Here is a 23419-nt window from a genome sequence, read left to right as displayed (position 1 = left end):
TGTTTAAGTCTGATCATATCCACTGTCTGCTTTAATCAGGGTCCATTTAGAGGCTTAACTTGGAGCTGTACATTGAGGCACTGGGCTGTAGGAAATATTTATCTTGATTGGTTTCCTATTAGTAGTAGGCTAAAAAGTAAAGCAGAAGCAGTGATTCCTCACAGAAACCTAATGAGAAGTAAGCAGCAAAAAAAGAAAAAAAAGATATCCACACATGACCTTTATATTACAAAGACTGATTCATTTAGAAACAGGTTTCTGCCGGTGTCAAAGCATCAGCATTTTATTAAATCTGTTTAAAACATCACACTTAGAAGAGCGGTTAAGAACGGTGAACAATACAAAACAGAAGCCTTACCCACGACAGCGTAGCCTCCAGGCACTATGGGGTAGATGGTACCATCTGTGTGAATGCCATCTGGGAACCAAGCTGCCATGCTCTCTCCTACCAGACGACCAAAGGCTGCCCCTGAAATGGACACACACAGAAAGAAACAGAGACTCACAATCAATACTGGCCTTTTCATCAACGGGGGTCAGTAATTAAGAACACTAGTTCAACACCACAGCGTTTTCTCCAGAGGAAAGAAAGACAAAAAAAATCATTCTACTATAGATCCCTTTATTGCAACTAGCTGCAGACTTGTATTTTTCCAATACTCCAGCATCATGTTCTTTTAAAGTGTGCACAACAAATTTTAAGGTGTGCACAACAAATTGTAGTAACTTTGGCTGGAGATTAAGACTACTTTAGAATTACCTTTTAGTGCAATATGGCTTCAGAAAAGTTCTGGCTCCAAATGACTTGCATTTAAAAAGCATCAGCTTCCCTCTAAAAACACCAAGATGTCTCTTAATTTTTTTCACTACAGTCTCAATCACTAAATGTGGCTCTCTGGTAAGTGTGCTGGTGGTCATTTCAGAAATTGCAGCTCCACTCATTAGATATGAAGATTTATTAAACGGCCTTGATATCTGCTCTCCTAAAGAATATGGTATTTTTTTGATGTTTAGATAGACAGCATTTGTGGGCAAGACGTTATACATGGGATGTATATAAAAGAAACTGATGTAGCCTTTGGATATGATGTGTGAAGAAAATGCAGAAGAGCCAGCAGACTCCTCTGATAGGAAAGAGAAGTCTGACTCGATAAAAGTCTATGTGGAGATGATCATATTTTTCACTTAATTACCTCAGTAAACACTTTCCTAATGAGTTCCTGGTCTTAATAGAAAAAGGTAAGTAGCGAGTTTCAGGTGTCCTTTAATACAGCATGACGTTCGTTTTGTAAATTTTACTCACAATCAGAGTAAAACAGGCGATAAAGCTGTTTTGGCATATCCCACACTTGAGCCTTCAAAACAGTCCTTGAATAAATGAGGGACCTTACAGTTACTAGATCCATCATTTATATACAGTCTTACCTACAGTCATCATTAAGTGACTAATTATTATTATTAAACTAGCCATTTATTTATTTCATTTCATTCTTGGGAGATTTAATTACATTATTACACGCCGAGGCTTACACACCAAAAAAAAAAATGCCTGAACTCTTCAAAGTCAGAATAAGGGGAACTTTGATCCACACGTTGCATGACTGTTTTTAAATATTACTTTTCTTTCTCAGACACACATCCACTCTCACTGTTCTAACACACTTGCCCACACGTGGCCATTTGCTTCTTACCAATGACAAATACTGGCATGAAGGCTCCGCAGGGCACAGGGATGGTGGTGGCCAGGGCAGACATCCAGAACTAAGAAAGAAGAAAGAGGGACACGAAGAAAGAAACGACGTGAAAAGAAAGAACAAGGTGGCATTTCAATTAGCTTCAGAGCCCCATCCGGTGTGGCCCTCGATGATGGCCGAGTTGAATCCTCGCGCAGCAGTGAGGAGGCGGCCATGCGAGGCTTATTGCTGAGGTTAGATTGAGCTGTCACATTCACTCTTCATTTGACAAAGACCCTGAAATAAACCCTGGGTAATGAGCGGGCTCCGCCGATTGGCCGACACTGCGCTAGGCGAGCGGAAGAGACCGTTAATTAGGAAGACAAACAAAAAAGTGAAATGTCATCGCTGACAGTGTGTGAGCATTATCTCCAGGTGTGTGTTCATGTGTGGTTGTGCCAAAGTTGGAGAAGAGGATTCACAGATATGAGTCTTTAAAGGCAGCCATGCCTTTAAAGACTCATATCTTTAGGAAAGAAAAAGCTGCACTGACACTTAGAACTTTGTTAAAAAGATAATCATGTAAAATAAGACGCTCACCTTTCTGGGTATAGATGTTCATTTTGATGTCTTTTTAAAATTCCATTTAGGCTTTACACAGCCAGTATAACACTGATTAATCCTACAGTTAACACATGATCAGTCTTTACATCTTTGACAGTAAGTCAGTTTTAATACAAAATCAGTACTGGTCAAAGGTTCAGGTAAGAAAAAAAATCAGCTTATCTAGATCAAATGATGGAAAGAAAATGTACTGTACAAACAAACCAAGAGCTGTAAACATGACGGCATAGAGCTGTGGTTGATATGCTCTCATCTGACCAAACTCTCAGTGGTTGGACAATGGCTGGTGTTACTTTCATAAGGACAAAAGCACCGCATCAACGCATGATCATGAATGGAGACTGCCAGGTCCAACGTATTCAACATCTACTGAATGTTGCCTCGGAATCGGCTTCAAACTAATGTCAAAGAAGTGGTCAGTGTGACTGTATTTTATTCAAACTGTGGGCCAAAAAAAACAACAGATGGTCTAACAGCAGCAGCTATCTTATCTGTGTTATATTCTTGAATAGTTCTTGTGCTGGAATTAAGAGTTGATCCAGTTCTGTTTTCAATAATCTGATGAAGACGAGCACTGGTCCGCTTTGAGTCTTCTGTCAACAATTCAGTATAAAATGATCAAGTTCAAATGCTGCAAAAACTATATTTTTTATGTCAATTTGTATTTCATTTAGGTTAATAAGGCTAGTACCTAAAGTCCACTCTGTGATCCATTTAGTTCATCTGGAAAAAACCTGCAGATGTTCTGTCTTTTCCATTGTGAGCAATCAATAGGTTGAAGAGTAGGTATGATTTCAGTCAAACAAGGTTATCTTTGGTCAACTGCATCCTTACAAGACAGAGGGTCCACCCGCTACTGATTGGCTAGACAAAACAATCAGAAATCAGCTACTCAAATACAGTATCAGAGTGAAAAAATCAAGTAAAACTAATTGAAAATTTAGACTAATTATCAGACTATTCATCAGACATTTTAAATAACAACTTGGGTTTTAGAAAAACAGTGTTTGGCATTTTTTTGTGAATTAGACCAAATGATTCAGAATTAATCAAGACAATAACAGGCTGATTAACCGCCCTTTACTCTTTAACTACATCGATGAAACAGACACTTTTACACACACAGATGGTGTAGATGTTGCTTTCTAGCAGCAGTAAACGTCCATACACTCAGCACACTGGCAAATAAACACAAACTGCAATTCAATTCAATGGTCAGATTTGTTAGAATAACTAAACACATCACATACAGCAATGGAAGATGACCACATACTCACAAAAACATACTTTTTTCCCCTTGATCTACACTGCAGACTATTTTAGATAGTTTTGCCTTCAATTAGGCCAACAGGCCACTTGAATATACTCAGTTTATTCAGCAGAGGCACACAAACTTGACACCTTGTCACATTTAGTGTTTGCATGCGTCAAGTGAGACGTATGAATTAGAGTATTGTACAAGCCATTACACAAACCTCATCGATGTAATAATCTCATGCTTTCAAATAGACTTTTTAATTACACTCATTGCTGCATCTCTCTCCCTCTCTGTTCTGCTCCCTCTGCTCTGTCTATAGTTAGCTGTAATTAAGGCCGGCTGCCATGGTGACGTAATGGATCTCCTTCTGCAACCCTACACAGCCGTTTTCACACCCTGCACAAACACACATATGTGCGTAGGTGTTCACACGCGCCCACACACACACACACACACATCATATAACAGACTTAGGGAGGAGAATCGGAGCTGAACGCAGACAGACACACAACCAGGTGAATACACAAAACAGGCCTCATGGAAAAACAAAACAGTCATGGGAATAATTCTTTAGACTCATTTCCATCTCTTACTCTATAATTCTTTTCTCTTTTACCCAGCTGGTAAAACCTTAATAAGACCTAAGAAGTTTTAAAGGCTCTAGGAACTCATAATAAAGGCTTAACTTCATGACAGAGGCCATGAGCTCTGACGAGAACAGAGTGTGTGAGTGTGTCCTGAGACAGGTGTGGGTTGTATCGTCTCACAGTTATCAAAGCGACACTCGGTGGAGAACACTGGAATCTAATCCAGTGGTAAATTTACAGTTAGCCATGAAACACAGTAACTGAAACCAGCGGTCACCTGAACTGTCCACTGAGACCTCTGCAGAAAAGCTGATCTAAGCGCATGTAATGATGCTTTTAATGTGGAAGAAAAACTCAACAAAACCCTTTTTTTTTTTTTTTTTTTTTTTAAATTGTAGAGTTGGAACACATCCTTTACACTAATGGCTCTAAAAAATTTGAGTTTCGCAACAGGGTTGCAAATGTCAAGTATAACAAGCAACTGATTTGTGCTGCGACACCATGATGCTCCCACACGTAACGTAACACTCCGTTACGTAAATTTTGTAGCATCTGTTTTTTTTTGTCTCATTTAGAATGACTCTTGACATTTAAAAAGTTATTCTCCAGTGACAAAAATAAACTACAAAATCTGAAACTATTTGTTGATTTGCTTCCAACATTCCATTTCAATTTCTATTCATTACATCATATTCATTATATAATGTGTCATAATGTGTTACGATGGTCAAAAACAATGATACATATGTAGAGGTTTTACAGATATATTTTTTATATCTAAAGACTCAGACACTGAGGTTGGATAAATCTATGAATTACAAATATGGTTGTGTTGTCTTTTTTTCCCCTCTTTCTTTCTTTTTTTTCTTTCTATTTTTCCCCCCCTTTCTTTTCTTTTCTTTTTTATGGTTGGTGTTGTGATCACACTGTGGTTAAGGTTGGACAGATTTATGCACAAAACTGACTTGGTTAAAATTAATGAATGATCAGACTACAGTAAGGGAGCTTTGCTGTCATGATTAACACCAGGAAACAAACAACCAAAAAGAAATAAAATCAAACAAAACAACAATTAATGCCAGTCAGTGGGCAACAGAAAAAGTAAAGACCCTCTCTGCTGAAAATCAAATCTTTAACCTTGTTAAGATGGAAGACAAATCACAAGTACAATAAGCAGTGATCACCATGGCTGAGCACGTTCACCTTTAAACCACAATGTAACCGTCTCAGAAACACGCATTACTACACAGAACAAATCTACCCAAACAATTGTGTCACATTGCAGGGTGGCTTTTTCTGTATCATTATTCTTCAGAATTGGCTTCCAGTTCAAAAAGTGCAGAATTATTCCAGTACTACAATTTCCCTTTTTTGTAGCATGGAGTGGCGTTATACAGAGTTTCAGGAGAGTCATAGGTGAGCAGCAGTGAGTTGAGAAGGATGGATGAAGAGAGAGGCAGTCGGGGCAGAATTATTTAACTCATTTTCAGGCTGGAATGTATATTATTCTCATAAAAATCATCATTTTGATACACGGAGAGAAGGTTTTAAGGATTTAATCAATGAACGGAGAGAGCATTCGTGATCTTTTCTGATGTTGTATTGACTCATCCATCTACCCTGACCTCCTCTCAACGTAGACTTTATCGCTGTATTTTAGCATCACCTGACTTCCTCTTGTCCTAATAACTAGAAACATCTGCCACCTGTATATTGGCACATATATAATTTTGGGATGCTTGTTGTTGCTCTAATAAGAGAAAACTCAAGCAGTAATTGATCACACAGAGCAGGACATGAGACCAGAACATTACAAAGTAAACCGGATTGAACCATTTTATTGTTCATACATAATCTTTACTTTTTTATTAAGCCACGTTAGTGTGTATGGAATCTAAAAACAAATGCTCTTATCGGACACTCTGTGGATAAAACTAGACAACACCTGCAGACAAATTTCCAGGCTCTCCTGTATGTAGATGACAGTGTATCTGAACCAGCTGCTTGTTTACTCACAATAACACGGTAAGACACACTTGAAGGCAGGTGAGTGTGACAGGATGCTGCCTGCAGTTTCTTCTCTGTCCTCAAAGGAGAGCGGCCTTAACCATGGCAACTGCAGTGACGTCTGCAAAGTTACAGTTGCCCCTGAGTCCCCCTTCAGGTTGCTCAGGGTTGCCAAGGAGATGGACTAATGACACGACCCTCTCCGGCTGTAAATTTGGGTCCATGGGTTTTTATGCTGCACTGTGCTGTGCTGACTGTTAGAAGCAGTACCCAGTGGTGATGTCACATTGTAGAAATACTTTTATATTGCAAGCTAATAACCAGCTCTGAGAATACCACTTAAAACGACAAGTATTAGCAGCAGAATATACTAAAATCCTTAAACGCAAAAATTATGCTGAGTTGCTACTATAGCTGTTAACTTAGGGCCAATGGATTAATATCATTATGCACCAGCATGTGAGTAGCATGCAAATGGTGTAGCTGGTCAAGGTGGAGCAACTTCATACAGGGTGTCCCTAAAGTCTGGACATACAAAATCTCATTACCCAACTTTTTTTTTTGCCTCTACAGATTAAATATGGCTTAGATGAAAGAAGAAAAAGTTGAACTGGTTCTTTTGAGTGGACATGAAGGATGGACATATGGACAGATAGCAGATGAATTTAATGCATGTCATACAAGGAGGATTCCACTTGGCTTTTCCACAGTGGTGAAGGTGGTTAAAGAGTTTAAAGATATGGTCAGTGTCATGGACAAACCCTGTTCTGGATGACCAAATGTAACAGTCCAAACTAAAGGATTGGTCATGACAAATTCAAGCTAGCCCCAAAAAATTCACTTCCCTAACCCTATCTTTCCATATGTCCATCTTTCACCTCCACTGAGAAGTACCAGTTTAACTCTTTATCTCTTCTTCTTTCAACAAAGCCATATTTAATCTGGGGAGGCACAAAAATTCTAGTTAATGAGATTTCCTATGTGTCCAGACTTTAGGGACACCCTGTAAACAACTGTAACATCCATGTGGCAGACTTTAACGTTGAAAATCTGCACTTACAGCACATCTTGATTGTTTCATTTCATTGTTTTAGTCTGCTGGTGTACAGGGCTGAAATGCTGAAAACTGTGTCCAAATATTTATGGAAATGCCTGCATAACATTTCTCTGGGGTGTTCTTTGAATAATGATGCTCTGCCTCTGGAGTCTTGTAAACCTTCTGATGACGCCACGCTGATTTTATGCAATTTCTTCCACAACAGAAAGTGCTTACATGATGGTTCACAGTGCCATCTCTGTCAACACAAATATTTCTGCTGGGCAGGTTCATTCACTTCATCCATTGTACTGTAGCTGCTATATAAACGTAAGCTGGAAAGTGAGTCACGGTAACCTTGACTGCAGTGCTTCCAGCATCCTGTTGGTCTTGATAGAAGGTTGCTATATAAACAACATAGAACAACCACTGTATGTCTTAAAGTGTTAGCATTTTTTCTAATACATAACTGACTAGACACTGCATCATACTTATTCCATTAAACTAAAATTACCATGACCTGATCCAAAACTCAATGGGCGCTTGTTTTAACAAGTTAACAACTGTCCTGATGACACACCTCATGCTAAAGTTTACAAAACCTTCAAGCTGAAGTAGATGAAGCAGGTGGATTGTTTTCTCATCTGATTCCTTGAGCACATTTCAGACTGACATAGCAGGTCATCACAATTGAGAGTTGATTTTTTTCTGATGAGACACATTAGCATTTCTGAACATATTTCTATTCGCTCTATTTCTATTTATGTCCTCCTGTCTATTGCTGTGTCCAATTCTTTGCAGCAGCAGCGAGTCACTTGCCCCGGAGGAATCATTAATTTTTCATCTAATCTAATCTAATGTAATCTTCTAAGTGTACATCTCACAAAGGTAGAGCACGGCCATCAAAATTTATGAGGATTCCTGACCTCAAACTGAAGGGGGACTTCGATAAACCATGACAGCAAGTAGAAGCCTCAAGGCAAGAAAATCAAACCAGGACTCGATTGGGTTGTTGGCTAAAAACCTTGGAAATTCTTTTAAAAAACGAGTGAAAAAGTGAACCAGAAAAATAACTCACATGAAAACCTCTTGCATTAAAATCCAATTAAAAAATTCTTAATGAGCCACATGAATTTTGACGGTGGCTATAATGAGACTTATAAGTTATGGAGCTGCTCCAGGGCTTTACTATTTTTGAAGAAATAAGTAATTAGTTAATAAAAGCAAGTCAGATTTCATCAGCGGATATTATCATTAATGTGTTTGCTCAATAAGAATACTAACAGCGGCCTTTTTAAAATTTCAGTTGGCAGCGATGTGCCTTTGTGATCATAATGCAGTTCTAATTTGCTTTATGCAAAATTATAAACCAAACTGGCAGCAATGGAAAGTGTAGGCAGTGGGTCAGAACCTCACACAGAGATAATCCACCCACAGGAATGTAAACAGATTATCTTATTAGTGGGTGTTGATATTGTTTTTTATTGTAATGTATGTTTAATCTGTCTCATTAAGAACAAATATTGGGCACAAACTAGTCTTAAATTGCTCTATTTGACATGACAAAAGCTCCCTGTATATGACATGGTGCATGTTTGTGAGACCTGATTAGGATCATAATCCCAGTGAATTAAATGTGTCAAGTCAAGTCAAGGTGAAAATCGCAAGAGAAAACATTACAGGTGATAATACACCGCAGCACTGTCTTTTCTCAGAGGATGTTTACCTGGATGCCACTTTTGTTAACATAGTTAAAGTTTCTTCAGATTAAGGCATTCTAATTTTGTAAAAATGGTTGTTTTCCACTGTGGCAGACTACCTGTGCATCACTAGACATCTGACCCATGGCACTTTCATGCAATAATTGTAAATGCAAGACAACTGGTTAAAGAGACAAGCTCTCTTAAAGACATTCGATCAGTGACAATCAAGTCTTTTACCTTATTAACATGTCCATATTGCGTTTTGCATATGCTATTATGAGCAAAAACTAGCAGTCAATTCCACGACTGCGCATCATTATTCTTCTTAAAAATCAGTTTCCATTTCTGACATGCATGGATGAATTACCCTTGCAATTGTGTAGCATAAAATAGCTTTAGTCTTAAAGTACTACAGATATTGCCAAGCCCACAAGTATTTACTGTCAGAATAAGTCAAGCAACTATCACCAAAACAGCAGCAAAATTAAATCCTTTTGTGGAGAAATCTTTAACGCTGTGCCCAAGTTTGGGGTTTATGGTGTTCTCAACAGACAAATCAGCATAGAAAGTGGACTGATAATGATTTTACAAGTTGGTCAGGCCCCTTCTATTACCAAAACCCAGTAAATACCTTGACGCAAATCTGCACAACTTTTAATTTTCTCCTGCAGCTGGTGACCAACAGGGACAAGGAATCGGCAATCAATGTTTGGTAGCTTAATTCTCAAACATTGATTTCACACGACAAAGAAGATCAATGCTCTGTGAGAAAGAAAATTCTGCATCTGCATGTTTGATTTATTGTTTCATAGGGCTTGAAAACTGTGCTGTGTGGGTAGAGCTTAGACAGAGCATGTTCCCATTCCTTTACATCAGCTTGTTTTCATCTGTCTGTCCAATCAGTTTCCAGCATATGGCAAGAGATGGTTTTCGTAGAAAAAAATGACAGCGTTTATTGAGACACTAAAAATGACCCATTTTCATGCTTTCCAGACATGTAATCAAACAGGTTCAACATATTATCGTCATAATCTCACAGCAGGTAATAAATAGGGTAACCTTGTTCAATGAAATGCAGCTCATGGGCTTGTTTATTCATCTGTATTTAACTTCATAAGGACGATAAGATTGTCGAAATTTGTATTTGTCCAAACCTTAACCACTGAGGTTATACATCTGAAAATACTATGCGAGTAGGTTTGGACCGGTCACTAGGGTCAGTTTGATCTATTTTGTTTTGTGAAAAACTCGCTGAAATCTAGTCATGATCTACAGGTCACAATTTGTCTAACACATCCAGCTACTACTACTGTTGACCATTAGACCATGTCTAATAAAAACAATTCTACCACTAACTTGAAAATCACCCTCTCTTTAAACACAAGTATTAATTCAATAGGAATATGCAGGGAAGGGACAACCTTTCCTCTGTTAATTCTCAGATCTTAAGAATGCAGTATCTCCTAGTCTTAAGTAGAATGATTCAACCACAGAGAACATGAGGCAGAGAAAAGACCAGCGGGAGCTATACAGAGTAACCTTGGCAATATGAAATCTCTATATAATGTGTTCAGTTGAATAAATTTATCTCACTTTCCTCAGAGCTGTGCACTTGAGGTTATAATTTTAATATGTAAAGTCATGAGCTGTGTATTACTTTAGTACAGCAGCTGATCCTGCTGTAACTGCTCAGGAAGAAACAGAGGCAGACCTGGAGCTGCAGGGTCACTGCAGGTGCCTGTTGGCCTTTTATTAAGGACAACAGATTCTCAATAGATATGGTACAGGGGGATTAATTGCATACTTAAGATAGATCTGATCAAGAGTAGATTGCATACTCATGGGAAAATTATGAACTTAAGCATAAATTGATCAGATATTATTAAAGAAGACAAACATGCTTTGACTGTGGGAGGGAGCCAGAGCACCAGGTGAGAACCCACGCTGTACAGGGAGAACATGCAGACTTCTCACATTATAATGTAATATATTAATATGATAAATTAACCATCACAAATAAATGTTTAACCATAAAATTAACCCATTTCTATCCCACACCCTACAACCAAATGTTAACCCTCACAAAGCAGTCATCAATTTGGTCCTCACAGTCACAGGGGTCCCTATGTGTTGGTGTGCAGTCAGTTCAAAGTCCCCATTTGGATATAAAAACAAAAAAGTAATCTATTACTTTCATATACAGTATTGTATATAAGCATTGTACTAGACTTATTCCTCTGGTTTCATGTTCCATTTTGATTTATTGTTGTTTTACTGAAAGAGACAAAACTTTAAAAACAGGAGGACAGAAGTGAGGCAGAAGGGAGAAGTGAAGGATACTCATGTCAAGGGTATCCGTTATGACGCACTATCCAGGACATTTACACTCTATTTAATTTGTCAGTCATCTGGGAGCCTGTGCTTATGTGTGTGTATGTCACATTCAGAGGACAGTCTATCGCCTGGGGGCCTCAGGGGACCCTCAGGGGCCCTTCTCCTATTCCCACTCCAATTACAGTCCCGCCAGCTCTCTGCCTGTCTGACACACACACTCACACACCTGTATTAATAAACCCATTCCTGCGTGAGAGCTGTTGATGTGCATAAATGCTATTTTTAGTGGTGTGCAATCAACTACAAAGCATGCCAAATTAGTTTGCAGGTTGTGCGATTTTAGGTGCTGAAAAGCTACAAAAAACTTTCTCAGCATCACATCTAACACTCTTCTTCTCCACAACAGGTGCAGTGCACTTGAGGACATATTCTTAACTAACTATTTGTACTGTAAAAACATGTAATTAAAGTATACATAGCAGCTTCATTCGCTGACCTGCTGACAAGGATTTCCTGACATGAAACACTTTACATGCACCTTTCCTGTCAAAAGTTTAGCAGCTGGAATGAGATTCTTCCTGAAGTTTCGGCATGAAAAGGAGCAACAAGACAAGATGGCTGCCAAGTCGAATAAAAGAACCATTCATTACCAAGAAGGAGCGGGAGAGAGAGCAATCTCCTCTTTGAAAATCACCAGGCTGAATGCAGGAAAACCAAAGGCTGTAATTAGACAGACCCTATACAGCCTCACTTTGAATGCTGTGTGTGTGTCATATGAGATTCTGGTGTGTGTGTGTGTGTGTGTGTGTGTGAGAGAGGGAGAAAGAGGACGTGAGTCAGTGCATGCCCACAGATAGAAGATGAGAACTGCTCAATGAGATTTGATAGGTGGGTGATTAAAGTTGGAAAAGTGTGCATGTGTTTTGAGCCTCACCTACATGCCACCTATGGAACACTGCATCTGTCTTTGTAACCTTATACATGCACAGGTGACGTGCACATGCACACAGACATGGAACGGACGTCACACGGAGAGGAATGACGCTGAGAGCGATCAGACGATTTCGCTAAAGGACAGCGAGAGGACGTGACAGACACACACACGGGAATGAGATAACGGATGGCTGGGTTTCATCAAAAAAAGTTGAGTCAGGCAAACCCACTTTATAAGGTAATCAGAATTGGTATGTGACAGTTCTTTTTTGAGATATGGTGACAGACAAAAGGCTGAGAGATGTTCTCCAATCTTATGCTGAGGAACAATGACAGTGAGTCAGTTTCTGCGGTTACTGTAGTACAGTCACATAATCAGTACGTGGGCTTGCATAACTTTGACACTGGAGCTTTTGGTCAACTCTAGATACAAGCTTCACAGTGTGCTTAACCTCATTATACAGTGCAGTGTGTTTGTCCGCAGGTCTGTTTAACTGTGGATACCGTTTTCCTAAGTTCTATGTTGTTATATGTAGTGTAGTGTTGCCATTTCTGACAAAAAAGAATACCATGTGTTTACTTTATTGATTCAGTTATTTGGTTTGAATTATAAGGATCTCTCTGTGGGATTAGAAGCATCTGAATATAGTAACTCTCAGTGGTAGAAAATATAGAAAAGCACCTGATAAAGTAACAGATGCACCAGCAAACAAACAGACAATAAAATCTCTGCACAGCAGATTTAAGCAGGACAGTGACTTGTGGCTACGAGTGACAGTAATGAGATAATGGTAAATCCTGAAAAATGGTGTGAAAGATTTGGTAAGACAGTGCATGAAAAATACTGAGATGGGAGCAGGGAAAATATTGTTTTTCACTTTTTAAAAATGTAAAAATTCTACTTCACCCGCAAAATCACAACTCAAAATGACGCTACAGGGCTGGAACAACTCGTTTTTATCACTTTAACCAAAAATACACAAAGAATTTAAGGTGGTGTATTCTAATTTAAACCAAAATATGTTACAACCGGATTTGTGTAGCCATTATCAGTAGAACTGCACAACAGGAGTAGAACTGGTCAGAATTATGGTAAACTTGGTAGCTTACTACAACTGTGGTTTCTTTACTATCTGTAAAAATCACTTTAAATCACTTTAAATCACTGTGCCTTGAAATGTGTAAATATTGTATATTGCCTTTCATACATTTAGCATTCTAAAGATTTTAAATAAGAAGTTTTTAATTTATAGTATTGTAGAGCAAGTGTTCTGTATAGTATATACTAAACTTTAATGTTATTGTTAATCTGGTTAGTAACCTCTGCCTCCATTTCCCTCAGGATGAATAAAGTAACCATCTATCTATCTCAAAAATGAAGTGGCCTTTTCTCGAAATATTTTAGTATGTATGAGACATTTTTGACACGTATTGCTTGAATGGAGTTCTGCCATCTGTTGAAATGCCCAGTGAAGTGAAGGTGTAAAGACTGCATTGGTGTTACGACCCCACAAAGCCCAGTATAAATCTCGCAGGAGCGGGCAGTTTAAACTGCGTTTTAAAAAAAAATGAAATTCTAAACTGATGTTTCAGTGCTAGTTAGAAAGATGAAGGGAAAAAATGAAGTCAAAAAAGAAGATGAAAGGAAGGTGTGACAAAAGAAGCAAAGCATGGTATGTTTTATACTTGAACACATGCAAAGTACTGATGCACATGAGCACAAATCTGCCACCTCTCAACTGACATCCGTGCTCTGTTCTCCCCATTCAAAGTAAGATCTCCTTTAAAGACAAAGCATCTCCTCCGGCACATATCAAACAAGATACTATTGAAAAAATGTATGAAATTTGTGTTTACTGCACTAGAATAACTGCAATTCTTGTGAATGTAACTGCAATTCTGCAACATGATAACCAGAAAGTATGCATCCCTTTAATGGCACTATTCAGTGAAACAATGTGTTTTCCTAGTGGGACGGGAGAAGACACAAATCTATCCACATCTATATATGTGGTGGTGTGAATGGTCAATAGTGTCTGCCGGTGCAGTGCAAGTTATTTTTGTCACAGATTTTGAAAAATCAAGCTTCCCTTTAACATTCTTTGTGTAGCATGTGAGTATTACAGCATATAAGCTACAAAGAAAAGCGTGAATGTCACTCAAAGATGACAGTCTGGGTCAAAACGCTGCATATCGTTGATCCTAAACTGCAGCCTTTGTGATTTGCTAATTACATTGCTTCAAACCACGATTTAAGATCGATCAACTGGTCAGCAGTAAAGGAACATGGACACTGCGGGAGTGAGCAGTAATGGTCAGAAATCCAGTGGGAGTGGGAAGCCAGTACTGCACAGGGCTCTAGTGGGAATGCTGAAGGATCGAGACACATTCAATAACAAAAGTAATTCTTACAAGAGAACAAAAACACGTGCACCCTTCTCCAAACCCACCTGTCATTTACTACACAATTTAGAAACCTTAATGATCTACCATGACCTGCTGTTTATGTTAGACCTGGTGAGGCCATGCAACACTTTAGTGCTATGAGGTGTCTTTTTATTCCTGAAGAATGCAAGTTTTACTTTACCATGCAAAGACTAACTAAAACATGCGTTAACATCTTCCTCTGAGCTGTGTTTGTATTACTGATTTGATATTTTGTACATTTGCAAATGCATACTGTTTGTTACCAAGCTAATTAACTGTAGTTGACAAAAGTGCTTTTCATTTGAGTTTTTCTTTGTAAGTTTATATTAAATGTCAAGGACAGTAAAAGCTTCAGCTTAGAAAGCCAGAGCTGAAAATATTTTGTTCTCCCCCATACACATACCCACCATAACCTACTCTGCACCCACTCACACTTTTGCAGTGCCCTCTTTGTGTACTTTACTTGCCGTGTGAAGTTCAACACACTCACACATTCACACACACTCAGCTCTTGATGCAGTAAGGGGAGATTTATAACCTCTGGTTTTTGTTTTGGAAAAGGACATTTCATTTCAGCTGAGCGGTGCAGCCCAAATAAATAAAGGTTACATAAAAAAGACAGCCAATCTAATCACAACACAAGCAGCACTCTGCTCCAGCAGCGCAAACAACAGCGGCCTCTTCTCCTTAAAGAGAAACAGGAGGATGGGCGGTGAGACATTGACATTTTGTCTCATCGGAGAAAATGAATATATAGTAACTGTTCAGCTTGTTTGTTCCACTGAGACCTAGAGAGCAGTGGCTTGGTTCCAATACTTTCTATCACACTGTTTTTTTCCCCTCACTGAGACCCAGGAGAGTTCAATTCAAAGCACTAACTGATAGCTTTACTGTATGTCCTCCTCTGTCCTCAGCACAACAGCAGGGATCTAGAGCTGTAGCTATCGATTATTTTAGTAATCAAGTATTCTATCGATGATTCTACTATCTATTATTAATCGAGTAATCTGATTGCACTTTGTGTGTGTGTTACAGCATCAAAAGCGGAAGTGAGCGCACTGTGCAACAGAAATAACTGTCCTGATGGAACACAGGCGCACATCTGCGGTGTATTGTACATATATAGCATGGAATTTCCTCAATAACTCGAGGAATTGTTTCAGCCCTACAGGGATTCAAACATTATTTATGAATGCATGTTGCTGTTAAATTTACCTCAGTTATACCAACTTTCACAGTGCTTCCTAACATGTTCTCTTAGCTGTGACATTAGTCTTGAGGTTTGCTCTTTCTTGTGCGCGCATTTCAGCTCCTCACACTTTGCATCTCTTCCTGTCTCAACACCTGTCACCGATGAGCTGTGTGATTAACTCTGTGGGATAATCTAGGACAGCGATCGTGCTACGCCGAAACCAGAGCAAAGTGGCCGCTAGCCACCTGCCAAGTTGTATACAAGCCAGCGATGCGTCACTCCAAACCCAGATAGCACCAGGATGGAAAAGCAGCCCCTATTCTTACTGTGGTAAAATTAGATCTTGTGTGTTACACCTTAAGCCTTCAGAGACCACAGATGGGCAATGCAGAACCAGAATTTATTTTTTGTGGATATGTTTATGCTTCGCATCTTTCAAGACAGCCTTTGTGGAAAATCTACTTTTTTTTAATCTTCCTAACAGGTTCGTAATTTACATGTTATATAGTGGAAGACACCTCATGCGCCAAAGAAGTAGGGATTCATATGTAATAAACATGAAGCAAGTTTGCAGGGAGGGGCGTTCTCCATCATTATTCTTCTTCAGAATTGTTCTTTGGTTAAAACATGAATAGCTGAATTACTACTATATTACAACCTGCCATTGTGTAGCACAGTAGTTTAAAGGGTTTCGGTTGAGGTATCGGTGAGATAAAAACTGATATACACATGACTTTGATAGACAGAGAAAGGTTTAAATTAATGACAGAAGAAGGAATATATAAACTAAAGTAAATGGGTTATCATGCATACTACAGTTGGGGTTAAAATACATTTCAATTAGGCTTTGCTTCCAACATTTGAACGATATGTCTTTCTAAAATTTTAGGTTCTATAATGAGCTTTTGTTGGTTGAGGAAGCAAAGACAACAGATATTAAATGAACAAAGGACTAAAAGTAACTGACAATACTGAGTCAGTTGTGTCTCACTGTCTCACAGAAGTTACATTGTCATACAAATTGACTTTATTCTCATTTACATTCTGAAAGGAATGCATTTTTCTTTCCCGAAAGCCGTGCATGCGACATAGCGGTAATTGCTTCTAGTTTATAGGATCTACAAAGTCCGCATAAGAAGGATGGTGGCATGAGTCAGCAATATGGCTCTGACCCAGGAGACCAGGATGCATGTCCTGTGGGACTTCATTATTCTTATATTTAAGTTTTGGTTCTCAAGGATGCAGTTTAGTTGCACAGGAATGTCATTTTAGGGAGACAGGACTGGGTGAGGCCTACGGTATTTTAACACTGGTGGGTCTTATACATTATCACTCCAGAAAAGTTTATTGAGGAGATTCTTTTCAAATTCTGTGATGTGAGATCAGTAGAGATCTTAGAAAAGCCATGCGGTCTGAGAGCGGTGTTACTGATGTTTCTGATAAATTCTGCCTGAAGAAGAGCACAATTTTCATTTTATCTCTTAAAAAATTACCACTAATTAAACATGGAAATAGAATCTGCCACAGGTGATGTTTATTCAAATTGGCAAAAGCAATTGTCAAAGCTAATAAAGACGTCAGATTAGAAGTAAAAAGTTTGATAAGAGATATTTTAGCTTTTTCCCAAAATTGAACCGGCTCGTGCAATCCAACCCTAACCGTTCTTTACATGCGATAATATCCTCATAACCGCACGTTATCTATAAAGCTGGATTCAGTTCCTTTAATAGAACACCTTTCATTTGACCTTTATTATCAAACAGGACAGACTGAGGGCCCGTCATTCACACTGATCCAGCCAGCATAAAGTGTAACTCTGAGGTATGACTGTATGTCTGTTCTTATATTTTCACATGGACTCACTCAGTGATACAGCATCAAAGAGGACCAAAACTTTAAATGGCCTCCTGGGAACAGAACTTTGTAATACAGTGAGAGGGAGATGGGCCACTATCCAACATTTTTTTTTTTAAACATGGTCTCCCTTTGTTCTTTACCACTGACTAAAAAGATGGGCTCTGTTCCAATACGTTCCCATTAGCTCAGGTCCAGGGTTGAATAAATGGAGCAAAATCCCTCACATTTATATTATGTTCATGTTCAGTTCACAATCTCCTCAAGATTTTCCTTTATTTTAACTGCAATACTGCCACAAGCAGCTGTTTGTTGTATGTATAAAAGTTACATACTGTATCAGTAGACACATTATGAAACAGAAAGGAAAGGAGAGATAAAATAATTAAGGATGGGACTTTAATACATTAATTTAGATTAATTAATTGCAGGAAAAATAACACATTAAAGAAAATAACGCATTTAATTGGACCATTTCTGGCACACTGGTAACACTAATGCACACTCCAGCCCAGTAGGTGGCAGTAATGAACCTAAAGTCTGTTTTCCAGCCATGAAGAAGATAAACAGGACACTGAGTGATGTCAGCACACAAGAAAGTTTGGTGAAGGAAGGAAGACGAGACCACATTGAGCTTGTTGGGCAGAAAGTTTTCTTTTAAAAAATGCCCCGATGTCAGCTTGGATAAAAGCGTGGTTGTGTGCAAATTGTGCAACAAAGAGTTTCCCGATCACCTCAGCACTTCAAACTGACGATATCACCTCAATGTAAAACATGTTGCTGTTAGCACCAGAGCTAACGTTAGCTACAACAGTCCTGGTAGTGGCAAAGGGTGTAGCCATCCCATAATAGACCACTTCTCAAGACACTGAAAGAGTTTGATTTTACAAAAAGTCTTAAAATATTGAATATAATCGCTATAATTGCATTTTGAGTTTGCAGTGATCTGTGAATGTAGTAGATAAAAAATGCAATTAAATACAAATGAAACAAGAACATTTTTGTTGTTTAAGTTCACGTACATGTCTATTCATTGATTCAGTTGTCAACCAGAATTTATCTAAATTGAACAACTTTGATAAAAATGCAATTCATTACAAAGCCTCTAATTAATTGGATTAATTTTTTTTTAATCGCGCCCCACCACCAATAATAATGTATGCGTATAAAGATTCAAAAACAGAAGGGAAAAACCCAGAAGGAAAATAGAGAGTAAATTATGAGAAAGAGTAAGAAAAACAAGTGATAAACTCCATTTTTACAACATGAGCTAGCTGGTTCGCATTTGTTGACATAAATTAATCTCAACTGTATTTAAAATTCCCGTCTCCTACCTTCATGACGATGAAGAGGACCAATGTGACGAAGACATTGAGCTGTGGATGTTTCCAGGCTTGGGAGTGTCCAATGTAGTCAAAGTCCTCAGCGATGCCCTGTTTGGCCCACGTCCTGTTGTCCAGTAATGTCACCAGAGACTCCTTCTGGGTCAGCTACAAACCACAGGGCGTGACATTATCAGTACAAACCAACATGAGCGACACACCGCTACATCTGGGAAATTGTTTATTAATATAAGTTAGTGAACTGAGTCAGTGTATTAGTTCTTGAAAAGCAATCTCGACCTTAGGTTTCAACATCCAGAAACTAACAGACTTGCTAAACCCCCAACTTTAAACACTAATTATTGCTCTTCAGTGCACAACCCCAAATCACAGGTTGAGTCCTCATACATGTCACCTCAGCGGGTTTCAACGAAGATACAGTATATAGATCACCAAATGTTCCGTCAGAGCAACTTTGTATGGATTTGCAGTGTCATGTACTGTTCTCTTGGTGTATTCTGAAGAATATGGTGAAGGATGACTCATCTGACTATATCCCTTTTATCTATTTCTCTGTGGTTTTTAAACCACTGCACTCTTAAATGAACATTTATGTTTGTAATGAGGGATTCATACACTGCAGCGCTATTATGTCCCTCTATATGTATCTGTTGATGGACTGTTCTTTCTGACATGTCCTGCACTGACATTCTCAGTCATCTGAGAAGTTTCTCTTCTGTTGTGCCTTTCATATTGCATTAATGCACAGACATCACAGTCATCAAATGTGCTGTTGATGACAATGTCTGACCCTATTTACTGATGTTTTACCCATAGATCTTAATGCTTAGGTCACTGTTCTTAACGGAGCCTATGAAACGGTCTTTGTGACTGAAGCTCCTGCCATCTGTGCCCCAACAATAAACCTCACTGAAGTCTTGTTTCTCTTGTCATCCTGATACAACACCAGAATGAGCTGGGCCTCCTTCAGCAGACCATTAGATGTCAATGGCTTAATTTTTCCATGCAGCACATCTAGGTGGGACTGTGTGTCTTTACATGTTTCTCTAGTCATTTAGAATAGAATACAATCACTTTATTCATCCCCAAAGGGAAATTCAGTGTTTATTATTTACCCATTTATTCAGGTTTGTCCTTGTCACTTTTTGTCACTTGTCAGTGTTTATCTAACACTCTCCAAATTTCCTAAACTTTCATGTGTAAATCATCAGGAAAAAAAATGCTTGCCTTTGTTTTACAGTAATCCTAGTTGTTTTCCTGCTGCTGTATAATCTAGAGGAAATAATTCTCTATTCTGAGTTATTTGTTAATGATTGTATTATTTTTCAATGGAACGATGATTCAATGCATTAAGTCAAATTAGCTAACACACTGCAATTTGTTTTAAGATGTTTTCAAGCTCTGCAATGACGGAGCCAAATCCATTGTAAAATATTGTAATACAACAGGCATTAGATCTAATTGGACCACTATTATCTCACACCGATATATGCAAATGTGTATTCATCTGTGTCCTCCAAGTTGTTTGTGGATCCTTACTTCCTCCCAATCCATGAAACCTGTGGCTAACCTGTACTATCCCCTTTTGTTTCATGCCTGTAACTGCTTGCTGGTATACATCCAATCTACCTGCTGCCAGTCTGACAAATCAAAGAGATGACTGAGGATATTCACATTTCTTTTGTATTAAACTTGCGCTGAAACTCTTGTGTTTCGGTGCAAGACTTAAATTGTAGATGCAAATGCTACAAATGAACCCTGCAGTGTGCCAGCAAGGCAGGTGATGCTCTAAAAATGTATATGAAGATGTCACTGGATATTTGAGATGTAAGAAAGCAGGCAGGAAGTGTACAACAAATTCATCTGCAGTTCCCTAAAACCTTGACGAGATCTGGTGTTGACAATGTTGCCCACAGCCAAAGAAATGACGACTGAGGAGTGTACGAACAAGACAGAGGGATCTGAGATACAGAGATCTGAGTGTGCACTCAGGAGCAGAGCTTTAGGAGGAGTGGGCCAGCGTGGGCAGATTTAGAGCTTCAGAAGACTGACTCACCCTCTCATTAGGAGCCAAGACCGAGTGAAAGTGTGTGTGTGTACTGAATGTGTGTATAAAGCCCAAGAATGCACAGACTATTCTTTTTCTAATTCTGATAATTAGACAGATGAAGGGGGGAAATTGGAGAAGAAGTCACACACACACACATAATATTCATTCTTACGAGTCACCCCAGGAGCAAAAGGACAGTATGCTCATCCAAATCTCCAGTGTACACAGATGACACAGACACTCACAAGCACATTTGAACCTGTGCTGTGAGTATCAAAAAACAATTACACCCTGGCATGAACGGTAATCAGGCTGTTATGTCAACAACCTAACGACGTGAAATGGTTCGGCTGCTCTGTGCACAACAACACAGTGCAACATGTGGAACGGATAAATCATGCTTAGAGGAGCACATGAAGTTCTGACGGCAGTTTAATTATCCTAAATCAAGACATTAACATGACTTGGATGAGCTCATTCATTGGTGTGGTTGCTGTGAAAAGCAGTCGTGTAGCTAAACTGAACATACATTAACCTCTCTGCAGTCTGCTCTTTTAGTTTAGCTCGTTCATTTCAGTTAAACATTTAGTTCTCTGGTGAGACACGCAACTACTCCATCTACAAATAGGAACATGGTTTGTATGATTTGTGGGTGATTTAATGGTGTGTACAAATGCACTATTAAATCCACAGATAAACAGTTTCAACAAAAAAAAAAAACTCACAATTTGAGTAATTACCAGTAATATATTAATATACACATTTTGTCGTTTATTCGAATGAGAAAATGTGTCCAAGCTTTTGACTGGTAGTGTATATTCCATCTGGGGTTCATGGATCTGATAAAAATTACTGCTGAAAATCTTCCTGTGTCGGTAAATATCTAAAATACACATGAGATTCTTTTGGATTTATTTACATACTTTAAAATGTGTATGCAGTATCTCCGTTCACAGCCTCTGAGTCACAATTGTGTGCTGCATTTAGGCGCTTGTGTAAAACTCAGACATTCGTACTTTCAGCACAGTCATCAAATTTCAAAAAGGGAAAAGCACCTTTCTGGATTTTGTGCGGAACACATTAAGAATACTCCAGTGTGATGTGCTTTTTAACCGTTTCATTCACTGATGCTGTTTTTATGATGTCCATAGAGTACATATAAAGATATGTGTCTAGCTAACATTACAGCTTCTTCTGGTGATGTACCCAAAGAGTTTAGATTTACAAAAAGATTTACGAAAAGAGTATTCAAGAGCCCGTGTTAGGCTGGTTTGTAATTCCATTTTTTTGGGGTCTACTACAACATGTTTTTACACTTTAATGCTCAAATTACATTATTATTTATTTTGCTGCATCACTTTTTCTGATTTAGCTCTTGTGTCTTTAAGGCCTGATTACTCAAAAGCTTTCTTTGATTGGTCAGATAGACCAACAAAAGCAAAGTAAAACTGGTAACGTACCCCACAACTGTGACTGCAGACAGAGAGATGTAGCTCTGGGACTGCAGGGAAAACTGCTCATTCTTTGTTTGATGGTGTTAACTAGCAATGTAAAAGAATTAAATGGTGCTGTAAATAAATGATGCAAGAAATGCCTGGGCTGTAAATGAGACATTCCAGGAAGGCAAGGGGGAAATAACTAAGTTTGTAGACTTCTTCACATGCACAAAAAAGCTATAACTGAGTAAAAGAAAGGGAATACCCTCAGGAAGCATAACGTAGGTTCATTAACACTCCACACAGAGATGGACTGATTTGTATTTACATGAGGATTTTCACAGTTAAATTGCATTAGTTCTATGAACTTTGTACGTTGAACACCAACACATTCTAGTTTTTGTTTTCAAAGCACACATTTGTCACTTTTATTGAAACTACTTTCTCTCCCTAAAAATCTTCAATCTACATGATGAAACTTCCTGAAGCTTTAAATTCATCAAAATGCTGCACACTCGCAGCTAGAGTGCTGATTTCTTCTCATACTTACTTCATGTTGCACACACAGAAAAACAACATGTAAATACACAATATATACACTACAGTTTAGGGTCATCCAGACAATTTCATGTTTTCCATGAAAAATCATACTTTTATCCATGTGCTAACATAACTGCACAAGGGTTTTCTAGTCATCAATGATCCTTTCAACACCATTAGCTAACACAATGTAGCATTAGAACACAGGAGTGATGGTTGCTGGAAATGTTCCTCTGTACCCCTATGGAGATATTCCATTAAAAATCAGCTGTTTCCAGCTCGAACAGTCATTTACCACATTAACAATGTCTAGACTGAATTTATGATTAATTTATTATCTTCATTGAAAAAACTGCTTTTCTTTCAAAAACAAGGACATTTCTAAGTGACCCCAAACTTCTGAATGGGAGTATATATGGGTT

General features: G+C 38.5%; 1 protein-coding gene across 12 annotated transcripts in view; it reads right to left on the bottom strand.

Annotated features, from left to right (window-relative positions):
* clcn2c (chloride channel 2c) overlaps positions 1 to 23419 on the bottom strand; it is a 271943-nt gene that overhangs the window by 53874 nt on the left and 194650 nt on the right. For all 12 annotated transcript variants that reach the window (XM_051957587.1, XM_022222236.2, XM_022222197.2 and 9 more), the window contains 3 exons: positions 18963 to 19118; positions 1692 to 1761; positions 359 to 469 (listed from right to left, as the gene is read on the bottom strand). In XM_051957587.1, the coding sequence (XP_051813547.1) occupies positions 359 to 469; positions 1692 to 1761; positions 18963 to 19118 (337 nt within the window). The remainder of the gene's footprint in view (positions 1 to 358; positions 470 to 1691; positions 1762 to 18962; positions 19119 to 23419) is intronic.

Source organism: Acanthochromis polyacanthus, chromosome 13, assembly GCF_021347895.1.
Source record: "Acanthochromis polyacanthus isolate Apoly-LR-REF ecotype Palm Island chromosome 13, KAUST_Apoly_ChrSc, whole genome shotgun sequence".
NCBI classification, from domain to species: domain Eukaryota; kingdom Metazoa; phylum Chordata; class Actinopteri; family Pomacentridae; genus Acanthochromis; species Acanthochromis polyacanthus.
Note: the sequence above shows the minus strand (reverse complement) of the source record. Positions and strands in the feature narration are given on the sequence as shown.